The 16,442-nt window shown below is 37.7% G+C and overlaps 1 protein-coding gene across 1 annotated transcript in view; it reads left to right on the top strand.

Annotated features, from left to right (window-relative positions):
• Positions 1-16,178, top strand: part of Dph6 (diphthamine biosynthesis 6) — a 122,098-nt gene extending 105,920 nt beyond the window's left edge. The window contains exons 7-9 of the mRNA XM_036183196.1: positions 10,154-10,248; positions 13,912-13,999; positions 15,815-16,178. Of these exons, the coding sequence (XP_036039089.1) occupies positions 10,154-10,248; positions 13,912-13,999; positions 15,815-15,868 (237 nt within the window). The 3' untranslated portion in view covers positions 15,869-16,178. The remainder of the gene's footprint in view (positions 1-10,153; positions 10,249-13,911; positions 14,000-15,814) is intronic.
• Positions 16,179-16,442: the final 264 nt, after the last annotated feature.

The raw sequence follows: 16,442 nt of genomic DNA, 5'->3' as shown, positions 1-16,442 counted from the left end.
ATACCTAGGGGTTACACTAACTAAGCATGTGAAGGACCTATACGACAAGAACTTTAAGTCCATGAAAAAAGAAATTGAAGAAGATGTCAGAAAATGGAAAGGTCTCCCATGCTCATGGATAGGCAGGATTAACATAGTAAAAATGGCGATCTTACCAAAAGCAATCTACAGATTCAACGCAATTCCCATCAAATTACCAACACAATTCTTCACAGATCTGGAAAGAATAATACTCAACTTCATATGGAAAAACAAAAAACCCAGCATAGCCAAAAGAATCCTGTACAATAAAACAACCTCTGGAGGCATCACAATCCCCGACCTCAGGCTCTACTATAGAGCTACTGTAATAAAAACAGCTTGGTACTGGCATAAAAACCAACATGTGGACCAATGGAATCGAACTGTGGCCCTATTCTATCTAGCAACTCCTGCCTGTCCTTACATTAGGAACCAGGTTGCTTTGTCTGATGCAGGCTATTAGGGTTTTTATTCCCTTACTTGCTACAGTACACATTCCATGAAAAACACAAAGTGTTCAATTTGTTTTCTTCCCATTTCAGCAGTTTGCACAGAACAGGTAACATGGGTTGATTCCGAAAATACTCTATTCAGTTCTACAATTATCACATAACAGTAGATACCAAGAGCTCATTTTCAATTTATATTCAGAAAAATGTGAGGGCCACAAATTGGGACTGCTGGGAACTAACAGGACTTTTATGCTTCTCTTTAAATACAACAACCAGGTACTTCTGGTCAAACTCCCTATAACAATTGTTCTCCCTTCCTGGGAAGTCTTCATTTACTCAACAAACAAGTGTCACTGGTCCATCTACTTATGATAATTGTTCTCCCTTTCTTGAAAGTTTCCATTTACTCCTGAATGTTTAGATAATTAATCCTCACTTACTTCAGTATTCTAAACATTTCAATATGTAGTTTTAATTTCCCAGAAAAGCTTTGTTTAAGATATACTCCAAAGAAAGGAGACTAATGGCTGAAAACCTGTTTCTTCTGCCTTATGTGTTGGAATATCTAAAATTTTAGAGACCATAAGTGTTTGAATTTTTAGATTTTATTTTCAGTTTTTGCAATCTTTGTATATACATAATGAAATATTCTGGTTTAAGCCCCAATATTAAACATAAATTTGAGTTTCATATACATATATGTATCATAAATACACATGGCTTATAGGTCATTTTTGTATTTGAATATTATATGGCAATAATCAGGTTTACCCATAACCAATATCTTGACACTTCCTAAAATGTTATGTGCATTTTATTTTTCTTACGTAATTAAAAATACATTTTAAAAAAGAAGCATGCAATTGGACATACTAATGGGGTGTCATATAATACTTCAAAATACATATATATCATATAATATTTAACTAGTATAAACATACCTATCTTCTCAATTATTTATATTTTTATGTAAAGCATCCAGATTCCTTCATTCCAGGTTTATGAAATACACAGTACATTACTAGTACCTATAGCCACCCTACTTTATTGGTTTTTCTACAGAGTCCTTCAACTCATAATGTTAAAATCTAGAGAGGGCTTGAAAAAATATTCTTTTATCAAGGCCACAGTCTCTCACTTCCTTCCTTTCACTTTCTAAAACTTGACTTCATTATATATCAATATTGCTTTGGGAGAGAGATAATTTCAATCTGGGGAAGTGAGTAGATATGACTACAAACAGAACCATGGCCATCAAACAAATGGTTGCAAAATGCTTATGTGAACACAGAAAGCAACCAAATAAAAACTCAAATGACACCAATTTCTCTAGATACCAAACATAATATGTTATAAGTGTATACTCATTCCATTTTTCTTTTAATCTTTACTATGTGTTTGTCATATAACAAGTGTTTAGTTTTGTTTACTCAAAGAAGGAATTAATATTAGGGACTTTTACTACACACACACACACACACACACACACACACACACACACACACGTATGTGTGTGTGTGTGTGTGTACCAAAGGACAGTATGAAACCCATATGTTATTGTGGAGAGCTGCAGCTCATGCCATAGTGCTCTCCCTGACAACACCCAGAGACACAAGGAACTGAGCTATAGGATAGGACACTAGGCATACCGTGTGCTAAGTGGTCTTCATGCATGACTAGTTAATTATCTAACAAACTTATGAGGATGCTAGTATTAGTGTAGCATTTTCAGTTGAAGCATCATTTCTGAGGAGGACTTTTCCAAACTCGCATGACTAGGGAATATCAGAAATAAAATTCATGTCTAAATATAGCTGATTTCAGAGCATGCACTGTATTCTACTCCTAAGTTATTCTGAGGTATAACTAAAATAAGAATAGCCTTGCCTTAGATATAGAACAAGTAGTGTGAACAGTAATATTAGCAACAGAAGAATGGCATCAGCCATGGCAAAAGCCAGGAGATTCATTCATGTAAGAGGGAATAACTGATAAAAGAGCATACTCCAAATAGATCCATCAAGGGGTGTCTGTAACTTAGGAACAGCAGTAGGAAAAAGAATGAGAAAAGAGTATCTTCAAAAGTACAATAATACGGAAGCCCATGGAAGGCTATTGGAAAGACATGAGAAGTGAATAATGTTACAGGCTCATAAACTGGAAAGCTATAGAGTAATTGTGTTCTGGCAACAAATTGCTAGCAGTAAGTAGACTACTATCCGCTGAGTTTCCTAATGTAGAAAGGTGGAAATTTTCCTTACTCAGTAATACATGCCATTAATCATTCATGCTGATGGCATTCAAAATTGATGTCTCAAAACAAGGCACCTTGACATTTGAGCAGTGCCAAAGGAAGAAGGTCACTCTGACCTTCTTCGCTGTTGTCCCTAGAGCAGGCAATTATGGAATGCTTTGACCTTCCTCTAAAGTAAGCATGAGACTTTCATTGTGGATGTGCCATCTCTCTATCTGGAGGAAGAGAACATCACATAGAAGCACAGGAGAAAACCTGAATAGACAGTCAGAATGCTGGTTTTATAGGATCTGTCTGTCTGCTCACACTGCACACCTCTAAACTAAACCAATGGTAGTAGATACCCAATAAATAAGTAAATCCTCTGAATCTTTTTATGCAGCCTGAAATGATATGTTCAAAGCACCACTTATGAAATGAAATTGTGGTGCTTTGTATAAACCCTGTGATCTTCTTTAGGTGAGAGTGTATGAGAAGAAGTCCATTTGATTTGGTTCCTCCCATCTTTGGATTTAAAATGAATAACAGATAAATTATATTTGTTTTAAAAACAAAACATCATGATTTAATAAGAAAGTTTTACAGTCAATGTTAATACTATCTGTTAAGGGGATAAACATTTAAATCTGGAGATTATAAACCCCTTAACATTAGTTCTGTAATTACTCATCTACAAATAACATTATTGTAAATGTGCATATGTAAGTAGACATGCCCCCAAAACAAATTCATATAAGTCATTTCCTTTTCATATGCTGGGAATTCAGTTTTAAAATGCTGAGCTTCGAGCATTTTTCTAGAAACCATTAAATGGCCCAAGTCAGCCACATCTGCTCAGTTTTTTTTAAAAAGCTTACTCTAATAATTAGATGGCAAACCAATATTCTCCTCCAAAAAATCTTATCTAAAAGAGAATATGATTTAGATATCTATGAAGCATTAAGCATGCTTTTATATAGTGAAAATTATATTAGTATGTATGCAAAAGTTATCTTCTTGCCTTATTAAATACAGTCTGTTTAGAAAACTAGCAACTTATTTCTTCACTAAGTAAATACAGACAAATAGCAAGTCATCTTACCCCCTGGCCATCAGATCTCCATAATTTTGTGTGTTAAACTTAATTCCACAAATGATTAAATGTGAGGAAGAAGGAAAATAGTGACATCACCTATTCAGTGACTAGTAAGGAAAACATCAATTGTTCTCTGTATTAGATCTCCAAAACTGGAAAATTTGTATCCTGTACCCAAGGTTAGAATAAAAGACATCAGTGACTTCTTATCCTTGATAGACAGGGGCCATTTGTTTCTGGCTCAAATTGAACTTGTCAGCACATGCCAGTCAGGTTTTTCTTATGGGGGCATGCTCACATCTGAACCATAGCAGGAGGGCAGTTGATTGTTGAGTACTATGTGTGAGATAATGCTCAGAGGGCATGTGCAAGTGTCCAGAAAATGTAAAAACATAGAGTCTGGTGGCATAAAAAGCCATGCGTGAAAAATTTCTACATTCCAGAGGTAACATAGTATTGAAATACAGAAACAAGTCTCAGAGCAGAATAAGGTACCACAGCCTATTAAGACTGACTGTCTATGTTGAGGAGAAATGTAGATGAAGTTTTCTCCAGTCCTGCCTGGTCCACAGTCAGGACAAATCTCTCTCACCTGCCAGTCCCACAGCGGCTCAGACCCAACCATGTAAACACAGAGACTTATATTACTTACAAACTGTATGGCCATGGCAGGCTTCTTGCTATCTAGTCTTATATCTTAAATTAACCCATTCCTATTAATCTATAAGTTGCCACATGGCTCATGGCTTACCAGTATCTTAACATCTTTTCATGGTGGAGGCTGGTAGCATCTCTCTGCCTCAGCCTTCCACTTCCCAGAATTCTCTCTCCTTGTCTTCCTATACTTCCTGCCTGGCTACTGGCCAATCAGTGTTTTATTTATTAACCAATCAGAGCAACACATTTAACATACAAATGATCCCACAGCAGAAAAGGAAACTCATTGGGGCTTATGTTCATCACTTCAAATTTTATTATATAAAATTACCCTTTTAATTTTCTCAAGTCAATCACCGTCTTTGCATATCTGCTAATCACTCTAATGCCTACATTCGTGTGTAGGACAGGAAGAATACTGGAAGCTTTTGGTTATGACTTAAATAGTTCAGTTTTACTGAGTAGGCAGTGATTGGCCACCCAAGATTTTGAGCAGAAGAATGCTGTACATGCAGTATTAAGGAAAGTTAGTAAGGTTATAACATGGTGGAGAAATTGGGAAGGTGAATATAGAAAGCAAGAGTGGAGCTAGTTTTTAGAGTTGAAGTGCAAAGTTGTCATCAGAGCCTTCAAATGGAAGATGTGGTACATTCTCTGCCTTCTTCACAGCTGTACTTTTTAGTGTACATAATAAAATCTGCAACTACGTTCTGAGGAAATGACTGTTCATAAATGAGTTAAAGAACTTAGAAAATTAACCTGCATGTAGAACAAAAGCACAGAGTTAAGCTCTACACTAGTATTTCAAGCCTCTTTTGCATTGTCATATTTAGAGAATTGGGGTGCAGGGAGTTAAGAACGTTGTTTTATTCATATTGAATTTGAAAGAAAGGAAAGGAAAGGAAAAGGTAAATCTTAAAATGAGATGGGAAAGTATAGTCAGAAATTTCTCCATTCATGCCCGGCCCTGCAGTCTGGATGAATCTCCCACCTGCGGTGGCATAGCCACTTATAAAGTAATCACATAGAGGCTTATATTAATTACAAACTGTATGCAAATGGGCTATGGCTCAAGCTTCTTGCTAACTAGCTCATATAACTAAACTCAGCCCATTTCTATTAATCTGTATGTTGTTACATGTTCCATGGCTTTACTTACCTGTGTGCCATTACATGCTGTTATGTGAATAGCGTGATGGTGTCTCCTCCACCTCTGCCTTTCTTCTTCCTTTCTCTCTTTGATTTCCCTCCTGGCTATAACATGACTCATCATAGGCCAGAGCAGCTTCTTTATTAAGCAGTCATAGTAACACATATTCACAGCATACAGAAAGACCATCCCACAGCAGGAAAGAATAACAAACTTTCAGCATGAAGCTAAACTAAAGAAAAAATTCATTTGTTGTTTTTCTTACAATAAGCTAACAGAACCTTATTAAGGACTAATTAAGTAGAGCATATGATGATCCCAGTTTTAAGATACAGCCAGATCCAGAACTAGAATGTATGAGGACTGTTGCTGCTTACTGTGAACAGTGTGAACATGATTTACAGGTCTTAGAAAAATAAATTAAAAGATATGCTGCATGAATATTTCTCTGGAATGTGTACTTTTGGATCCTAAACTTATGAAAACTTATGGAAAGCGACATTTTCTATACCATGCATATTTCTTGATTTATACTACAAGAGGCTTTTGTTTTAGTAGCATGCAAATTAACTGAACAAAGTAGATATGATTAGCTTTCACCTCTGAAGAAGATACTACCATGTTATCAAAAACCTTACAGCTGATGTTTTTAACTCACTTATGTTATAGCATTAGCTTAGAAAAGCAACAGAACTCGTGATCCTTCTGCTTCCGCCTCCTTCAGCAAATCCTACCAGCATGCGCCACCACTACCAGCACTAGATACAAAACAAAGATGAATAGACTGCTACACAACTCCAAGGAGGCTACCTAGAAAATGGGACCCTAGGAAAGACACAGGGATCACCCAATGACAGAGAAATGGATGAGTTCTACATGAACAACCTGGATGACAGTGGGAGTAATGAAGGGCAAGATTTGAGGGAAAGAAAGCTTAGGGGAACAGAAGAACCCAGCTGGATCAAGAACAGAAAGGGAGAACAAGGAATAACAGACCATGATAAATGAAGACCACCTGAGAACAGGAATAGGCAGAGTGCTGGAGAGGTCCCCTGAAATCCACAGTGATACATCCTCTGTAGACTGCTGGCAATGGTCGAGAGAAAGCCTGATCTGACCTAGTCAGGTGATCAGATGGCCTAACACCCTAACAGTCGAGCTGGAACTCTCATCCAATAACTGATGGAAGTGGATGAAGAGATCCTCGGCCAGGCCCCAGGTGGAGCTTCAGGTGTCCAACTGTCAAGAAAGAGGAGGGACTGTAAGAGTGTGAATTGTTGAATCCAAGATTGCAAAAAGCACAGGGACAAATAGCCAAACGAATGGAAGCACATGAATTATGAACCAAAGGCTGTGGAGCCCCCAGCTGGATCAGGCCCTCTGGATAAGTGAGACCATTGAATAGCTTGAACTGTTTGGGAGGCACCCAGGCTGTGGGACTGGGACCTGTCGCATGAGCTGGCTGTTTGGAACCTTGGGCTTACACAGGGACACTTTGCTCAGCCTGGAAGGAGGGGACTGGACCTGCCTGTACTGAATCCACCAGGTTTAAATGAATCCCCAGGGGAGTCTTGGCCCTGGAGGAGATGGGAATGGAGGGGAGGGGAGGGGGGGATGGTGAGGGTGGGGGCAGGAGGGGGGAGGACAGGGGAACCCATGGCTGATGTGTAAAATTATAACACAAATATAATAATAATAATAATAATAATAATAATAATAATAATGAAAAAAAGGAAAAGCAACAGAAATACCAAGATTCAGTAAGAATCCTTATTCACTTGTCAGTCTTAGAGACCATTGGGACTTTTATCCAAATTTCTTAACTGGGAACCTATATTTCCATACCAGTAAATTAATAATAGAGGAGGAAAGGAAGTTCTAAATGTTGTTTAATATATGCAACATTACTGTTATATCATTATTTTGTGGTACTACAACATGAATGCATTATATTTGGAGAATTTCAAGAACTGAAGACATTGTCTTGTTTTTTATCTTTTTCATCTCTCAAGGCTGCTCAATAAATACTTGTTGAAGAGATGATTGATATGATAAATGAATATTAAGAATATTTTGTGCAAGCTAAGGCTATTTCAGGGCATGTTCAGATGCCCTTGTGTACCTCTTAAAAGCAATGTGGAATTAACATAGCAGCTTATATTACTTTACAGGAACTAACAGAACCACTTCCATAGGGTGTAACAGCCACACAGACTTTAACACTCCAGTTATTCTTTGTATTACAAAACAATAGAGAGCTTCAACGAGAGATTTACCAGTAAAGAAAAGCTAAGTATTGATGGTATATACTCTCCACATAGACTGGCCATGAGTCACAAAGATGAAAGTAGAAGGTCCATGGTGAGAAGTTGTTCGAAAGTCAGTAGAACATCAAGTGCAGAAGAAATAAATACCCTGAAATCCATATCTCATTATTATTGCTGTGTGGTGTTTATTGTAGAAAAGATATTAATTTAATTCAGTTTAATATGGCAAAGCAGTCGTGTCCTATTATTTGGTCCCATAGGGACCACCTGTCATAATTTGGCCTTGCAGAGCCTCTGCTTTATAACCCAGGCAAAAGTTTATCTACCTTGCCCCATGGACCCCTTATAGAAAACACTACCTAGTTCTCCTTCCCACACTCTTCCTGCTATTTGTCTTTACAGTCTGTCTTACTTAGGGTTTTTATTGCTGTAAAGAGACACCATGACCATGGCAACTCTTATAAAGGAAACATTTATTTGGGTGGTGTAGTAGAATATTTTATGTTGTGTTACTTTTGTTTATGTTGTATTTGTTTAACTCTGTGAAGGTGTGTTACTGTACCTATGTAAAACACCTGATGGTCTAATAAAGAAGTGGCCAATAGCAAGACAGGAGCAAGGATAGGCGGGGATGCCAGGCAGACAGAATATATAGAGGGAGAAATCTGGGAGGAGCAAGCAGCCTTTGAAGGAGCAGGACTCCAGGGACCAGCCACCCAACTACACAGCAAGCCATGGAGTAGGAGTAAGATTTATAGAACTAAGAGAATGGGAAAAGCCCAGAGGCAGAAGGTAGAGGGGATAATTTAAGAAAAGCTGACAATAATCTAAGCCAAGATAAGGGCTGGCATTCATAATTAAGAATAAATTTCTGACTGTGACTTACTTAGGTACTGCGTGGTTCCCCCAAAAGAGAAAAAACAACCAACAACAGGGTGGATCACTTACAGTTTCAGAGGGTCCGTCCATTACCATCATGACAGGGAGCATGGCAAAGGGCAGGCAGACATGGTGCTGAGATTCCTGCATCTTGCAGGCAACAGGAATCAACTGAGACACTAGGCAGTATCCTGAGCATAGGAAACCTCAAAGCCCACCCACAGTGACATATTTCCTCCAACAATGCCACACCTCCAAATAGTGCCACTCCCTATGAGATTATGGAGGCCAGTTATATTCAAATTACCAACCACACAGTGTCATTCACATCACTTATGGCTCTCAGTGTAAGGAGTAGAATGCTCATAGGTCCACACTGAAGCCACATAGTCCGAATAGTAGCACAACTACAAAATTCTCAAATAAGCTTGTAACTACCAAGGAAAGCTGAAGCCTTAGGAAGCAGCCACGTCATTGGCAGTAAGAAAAAGGAATCCCTCCTCTGAGCTGAAAAGATTTGGACTTGTGGCACCTATGAGTGTGAAAAGCTATTGCTTTCTGAACCATGGAGCCATAACCTTGTGATGATAAAACTTAGACAGAGAATCTAAAGATCTGTATCAATGACAGCTTGTGAAGTGACGTCAACACTGATGCCCATTGTGTAATCCGCCAAAGAGTTTTCACTCTCAGTACCGAAATCATCACACAATTGCTTATAGTTAAAACAAATAATACAGAGAGTCTTGTTTGTTTATTGTCTTGAAGTTTTTTGTTGTTTGTTTTCAGTTGTTTGCTTTTTTTAATTTCATATTTTATTAGATAACTTTGTAAACTGAACCTTCTTAAGACTTAGAACCTTTTAAAGACTTTCTACAACTTTGGAAGTTAACTGGTTTTTAGTACCCTATAATATTCCTTAAAATAACAGCCACTAGCATAATGTATGTGGTTTCTTTTTGTTTATAGGCCTAAGAAATGCCTTTAAGTTCCTTTGTCGGATAAATTATCTAATAACATTTTTGCCCCTTCCAAGTCAAAGGGTAGGAGGTGTATGGTTAGGCCTTGTCTGTTCTCATTGTAACTTAGCTGCCTTTGAATCTAAAACAAGCATCAATGCTAAAATTTATCTTGTCTTTAAGTTTTATTCATTTTAAATAAAAATTCTGGTTCCCTGTAACTTTTTACAAGAGTTTGAGATTATTGTGGTGCTTCATGGAAATATTTTCAAATGACCTCTTTAGACACATGTCTTAGGCAAAGGTAATTTTGTGTAGCCTACAATATATTTTAGAATCAGTATCCTGCATCAGTTTTCAGGAGAGGATAGCCTGCTAAATGAGTATTTTGAAGGTACCATTTTAATGTTTCTTTTTCTTGGTTTTTCATGATTCTCAGCTTTCAAAGAAGTATGGTGTCCATATATGTGGGGAAGGTGGTGAATATGAAACATTCACTTTGGATTGCCCTCTATTTAAGAAGAAAATCATTGTGTAAGATACCATTTCAGTGTCTTTCTTTTTCTTAAATTTAAGTAATAGAAGCAACTCAGCATTTAGCTTGAGGCAGCTTTGGTTAAAAGAAATAGAACATGTCCCTTAAGTTCACAAACACTCAATTTGTTTAATCCCAAGGAAGTTGTGTGAATACTTAAATCAATACCTGACAAGACGAGACCTTCATAGAAGGCTGTAAACTTTTTAGACATTGCACTTTCGTTTACTTGCTGATTACGGCCTGCAGTAAAACTGGTGCCTACACACTGACACTTTTATCCTTTCCTGAAGTGTGAATTGCCTGTATTATTTATCTTTCATTATAGCTACATTTGATAAACTGCCACATCAGTAGCCTGTGGGTTCCATTAACTCCATCCTCTTTTTCCTTTCTTGGCTTTAACAAGTTAGAATGATGAGACTAGACATTTCTCTTCAGTTATTGGGGGTGGGGGTGTATTTTTACATATAAACTTTGTTTTGAAGCAGATTCAGTTTATGGTGAGTAGTGTGGTACTTCTGCCATAAATGGTAAAAATTAGTATAATGCAAAAATGGGAACTTCGTCTAGTTCATCAACTTTATTAGCTGTCTTCTGCATTATGTCACACTTCCTGTCTCCTGGAAGAACATTTCTTCTGTTGTTTTGTTTTTGTTTTTGTTTTCTTTTGCTTTGTTTCTCCTAAGCTCATGCTTCTTGAAAAAGATTGTCAAAATGATGCTTAATTGAACGAACAGCTTTGATTCTTTTCAACATTAAGCTGGGCTGAAGTGGCACACGCCTTTTAATCCCAGCACTCAGGAGGCAGAGGCAGGCAGATCTCTAGGAGTTTGAGGCCAGACTGGACTACAGAGTGAGTTCCAGGACAGCCAGGACTACACAGAGAAACCCTATTTCTGAAAAACAAACAAACAAAAAAAGACTTGAATTCTTTGAACAATTAATAATGAGTAAGGGAATTATCTGGGACTTTAAAACTAAAACTGTTTCATCCCCAAATTCCGTATTTGTTGCTCTTGCTTTCATATTCTCTTAAATTCTTTCATATTAATAATTAACATGTCACTAATTTATTGAGTTCCTATTCTTTCCATCAAATTCTGCTGGTCACTATTAATGCCTGTTGCTTCTACCTTTATAAGCTTGAAGTGAAAGCATATCTGTGCATTAACTATGATAGAAGATAGCAAAGTTATTTCCTAGAAGTTTGTAGATGGGAGAAATTTTTTTTATGGCCATGCTGATCACAAAAGAATTTTATATACAGGAAATGTACTTCCATGAAACAGTGCTGTTTATTATTAAAGAAAAAATACATATTTGAGTCAACTTAGAGTGTAATTGAAAAACTAGGGATATATTTACTGATTAACACAAGATTAACCACAAGAAGGAAGAACAAAAAGCAAAAAATGCAAAGTAATGATACGCCACCTGCCCATCCGACAGATGGATGACTCTGAGCACCCAGAGGTCTTCAGAAAACCTCACTGTAGGAAGTACTGCTTTTCTGTTTGTCATGAAAGGATCTCAGCATCCTGGTGCTTCGACAGTGAAACCGTTCAACAGCTTCATTTTGTAGCTCTAGAAACTCAAGCCTGATGCAGATGACTACACAAAGGATGTTAGTGCTGCCATTGAGGAAAGGTGTCAGAAAAGGTCTGTTAATGGGACCCTTCTTCCTGAGAAGTTCCTCTCCTGTTTCTCAGTGTCTCTGTCTGTTTGTCTCTGTCTGTATCTGTCTGTCTGTGTGTCTATATCTGTCCGTCTGTATCTGTGTGTCTGTCTCTGTCTGTCTGTCTGTCTGTGTCTGTCTGTGTGTCTATTTCTGTCTGTCTGTGTGTATGCCTCCGTGTCCGTGTGTCTGTCTCTCTCTCACACTCACTTGTGCACTCTCTCTCACCCACTCACTTGTGTTCTCTCCCTCCCTCCCTCCCTCCCTCCTCCTCCTCCTCCTTCTTCATCTCTCTCTCTCTCTCTCTCTCCCTCCCTCCCTCCCTCGCTCCCTCCCTCCCCCCCCTCTCTCTCTGTGTCTGTATATGTATCCGTGAGAGAGAGATGTAGAGAGGGTAGACAAGCATCATAGCATGTGTAGAGATGTGAGAATAACCCTTCTTCCTGTGTACTTTGTCCTTCTCTGCTGTCTCTCTGTCCCATTTTATCTGGAGGCACCTTTGGGTTGATGGAATCTATGAAAGCTAGTTATGTCTTTTCATAAAAATCTGATTCTTAAAAGGGTCAATTTGTATAAATGGCTTGTCTTCCAATATTGTCGTTTTAATGTTATTTTATGCAAATATGCAAGATTCATATTTGATAGTAAAGATTCATGAATATATATTGAGTTTTTAATCATCATATATACAGTTTTAATATTTTTTACATCTTGCAAGTAAAACAAACATTTTTGTGAAAATTTAGTATTCTGGACTCAAGTATTTTGTTGTTCTTTCTATTGACACTACATAACTTTCTAATTAGAAAAACCTTATTCAAATATGTTTTAAGCTAGTTGCAAAAAGTTCAAGAGTCTGTAGAGATGACTCAGTTCAGCTGTTAAGAGCATGTACTGCTCTTACAGAGGACCCAAGTTCAGTCCCCACTACTAACATCTGGCAGCTTACAGCTGCCTGTAACTCCAAACCTCCACAGGCATTGCAATCACATGCAAAAGATACACAAATTTTAAAATCAAGTAAAAGCACAAAAATAATTTGAATTTAAAAAAATTAGAGTCAAAATAACTGAGCTAGAGAGATGGTTCAGCATTTAAGAGCAGAGAACCCAGGTTTGATTTCTAAAACCTACATGGTAACTCAGAACCATCTTTGACTCTGATTATAGGGGATCCAATGCCTTTTTGTAGGCTCTATGTGTACCAGGCATGCACATGGTGTGTATATATATGTATATATGGACTAAACATTTGTACACACAAAATGAAAATTAATGAATCTTTTAAAAAAAGTTAAAGATGAGCTTTCCAATCTTGCAGTGGCCAGGTACTAATATTAATATACCCAATGAAGGTAATTCATGAGAAATTAAAAGGGATATGAGGAATTTCATTTTTACATTTTTAGTTGAAATGCAAAGCATTGTTGATGTCTTAATAAACAAAAAATCACTAGTAGTTATATATCACAGATGATCTTGGTTATTTATAAGTTCTTTATAGGGTATATTTATTAAAACTTGAGTAAATTTACATGTTACCCATATAGTGGCAGCAAGTAGTTCATACCATGTTACCTGCATGTGGCGATTACCCTGTCAAACAACCAGTGTTGATAGTAGTGATCCTACAGTATGAAGAATTCAGCCAGAACCTCCCACCACACCAGTTTGCTTTTGTAAGGGATTACTTAGACTGTGTAGGAAGCACTGAGTCTTAAAAGTAAAGGCGCACTGAAGACCAAGCGATGACGTTTAATGTTTAGCTCATGCCAAGTGCATTTGTGAAGTACGGTTGAACAGCTAAGGTCTCCAAATCATTCAGGGATTTGCAGAAACTTGGAGTGTGAGCTGTGGGTCCCTTTACATAGGAAAAGTGTCAATGTCTCTTAGTTGGGAGGATTTCAGGTCTCTTTTCTCAGCAGAAGGGGTAATTAGCCACAAGGTATGGACTTGGTAAGTACACTAAATTATCTGTGTTACAGGGACTCTTCAGAAGTAGTCATACACTCTGCTGATGCATTTGCACCTGTGGCTTATCTGCGACTTTCAGAGTTACACCTGGAAGAAAAGGTAAGTAACTGTCAGAGGTATAAGTTCTGTTGTATGATCCTCTAACAGTAGGCAATGGAGCAGAAAAATAGGTTTATTCAGTCAACAATTAATATTTTACAAATACCTTATAGTTTTGAGTATGTTGTGTAGCACAAAAGGCTTTATATCCTGGAGAGATTGAGGTTAATTGAAAAAAGAATGATAGATACTAAGAAGACAAGGAGAGTGCCTACCTAGCATGATAATCTGGTTGTAGTGCATAAGCATTTGGGGAAAGACTTGATGGTTAGTTGGATTTTCAATACACAGGCGTTTGCAAGGGGGATAAAAGGGAAGAAAAGATTTCTGGAAGCTATAAATGAAAGAAATGGCAAAAAGATGGAAAATTAAACAAAATGCAATACAATCAAGCAAAGAGTTTTATTTTAAGTACATTGGTGATCAGGATGGAGCAGATGCCTGCTCAGTCTGTCTTTGGGGGTAAGTGAAGATCTATATTAGATGTTTATATGAAAGACCTAGAGAGGTTGGTTACCCTCTGTTTTCAATGAAGTTATGTATAGAAAAAGAGAGTCAAGATAGAAAATACAAATAATAAGAAAAGGTCTTGTGTCTTATCTTCTTGCCCACTTCCTGAGGCACACTCATAGCTGTCTGTGTGTGACAGGGAATCATAGTGATGTTTTCTGATTAGGGCAGCATCTCTAAAAGTAGAATGAAAACAGTGATCCCCATATCTCAGGATGAGTCAGTAAGAAAAAAGAGTACTTACTAGGGCCAGCAAGATGACTCAGCAATTGAAAGTGAAAGATTTACCATGAAAGCCTCATTCTCTCTCTCTCTCTCTCTCTCTCTCTCTCTCTCTCTCTCTCTCTCTCTCTCACACTCACTCTCTCACTCACACACACACACACACACACACACACACACACACACACACAAACACATAATAATTTTGTATGTTAGTTTCCCAAAAGAATTGATGATGAACAAGATTGGATATCTATAGATCATTGGACTGAGCTAAAAGTAAACATTGGTGACCTTTTATCAAAAATCGGTAACATCAAAGGGTGACATTAGGTAAGGGTCTGAGAAAATGGTGAAGGAAGACCCCAGACTAGAGCAGGTTTTATTTTGTTTGTTTTTGTTTTTGTTTTTACCAGCATGCAGGGTCAAACACTGGTACAAAATGGCCACAACCCTGAGAGGGGTGTACATGTCATCTCAAACATAATTGGTCAAGCAAGTAGCAGATACAATAATTTTTTTTGTGTTTTAATTGGCTGAGGTTCAGTTTTACCATTTTTGCACATACTTGAGCAAATGTGGGCAAGTCCAGAAATGACTCAGAAGGAGGTAGGGATTTTCAAGATTTGTTCTTGAGACATTGTAGGGCTGACTCAGCCTTGTGCTCTCTCCCTCATCCCTGAATGTAAGAGTGTTGTTGATTAATGGCCCTTTGTTGGTGGAGAAACCTGTTTTGCCCCCTCAGAGAATGGAAACTTAAATCCCGTTGTAAAAGCAGGAAAGTTGAAACCCTTCAATTTTTCTGTCCAAACACCTTCCAGATGCAACAAAAGAGCCCCCTACTTTATAGCCTCTTCTACTTTTGCTGCCCTGAGCACAGCTAAGAATCCAAAGCACTGGACTTCTCCTTGAGCATTCATCTCTTCTCAGCTTAGCTTCACTGGGTAGCTCCCTAGGGTTCTCCTGGTGTTTCATTGTCTTCACAGGCCATTAGCCCACTGCAGATAACCATTGCTTCTTTGAGATATGATACTACTGATATTAATACATATGTCACATTTTCCTTCTCTTGTTTCCTTGTAGGTGTCTTCAGTACCTGGAAATGATGAAACAATTAATTATATATACAAGTCTTGAAATTTATGCTGCATTTTAAAAATTATGACTAACTTTCCTCATTAAGTTTTTGTACTTCTTCAAAAAATATAATGGGACCATTGATTAACTGGAAGAATTTCGGTGAACTCTTCTCTAATATTGCCAATTTTCTCAACTTTCTTTCCTTTAAAAATTTTTTTCTTTTGTTTTTTGAGGTTACAATATAATTACATCATCTCCCCATCTTCCTCTAAGCCCTACACTATATCCCTCCTTGCTCACTTTGAAATTTATGGCCTTTTTTTTATTACTATTTTTACATACCTCACTCTTTCTATGTCTCTCTGTTTCTTTCTGTCCTTGCCCCTCTCTCTCTCTCTCTCTCTCTCTCTCTCTCTCTCTCTCTCTCTCTCTCATTCTACACACAAACACATCCCCCCCACACACACACACACACACACACACACACACACACACATACACACCAAACACTTTCCTCAATATATAAATACAACCTGCTCAATCTGTATAACGTTGCCTGTATGTATGTTTTCAGGACTGGCCATTTGGTGTTGGATACCAATTGGTGTTCTTTTCCCTGGGGAAGACAGTT

Source organism: Onychomys torridus, chromosome 4 (genome assembly GCF_903995425.1).
Source record: "Onychomys torridus chromosome 4, mOncTor1.1, whole genome shotgun sequence".
NCBI lineage: Eukaryota > Metazoa > Chordata > Mammalia > Rodentia > Cricetidae > Onychomys > Onychomys torridus.
The sequence above is the reverse complement of the archived record's forward strand: the minus strand, read 5'-3'. Positions and strand labels throughout refer to the sequence as shown.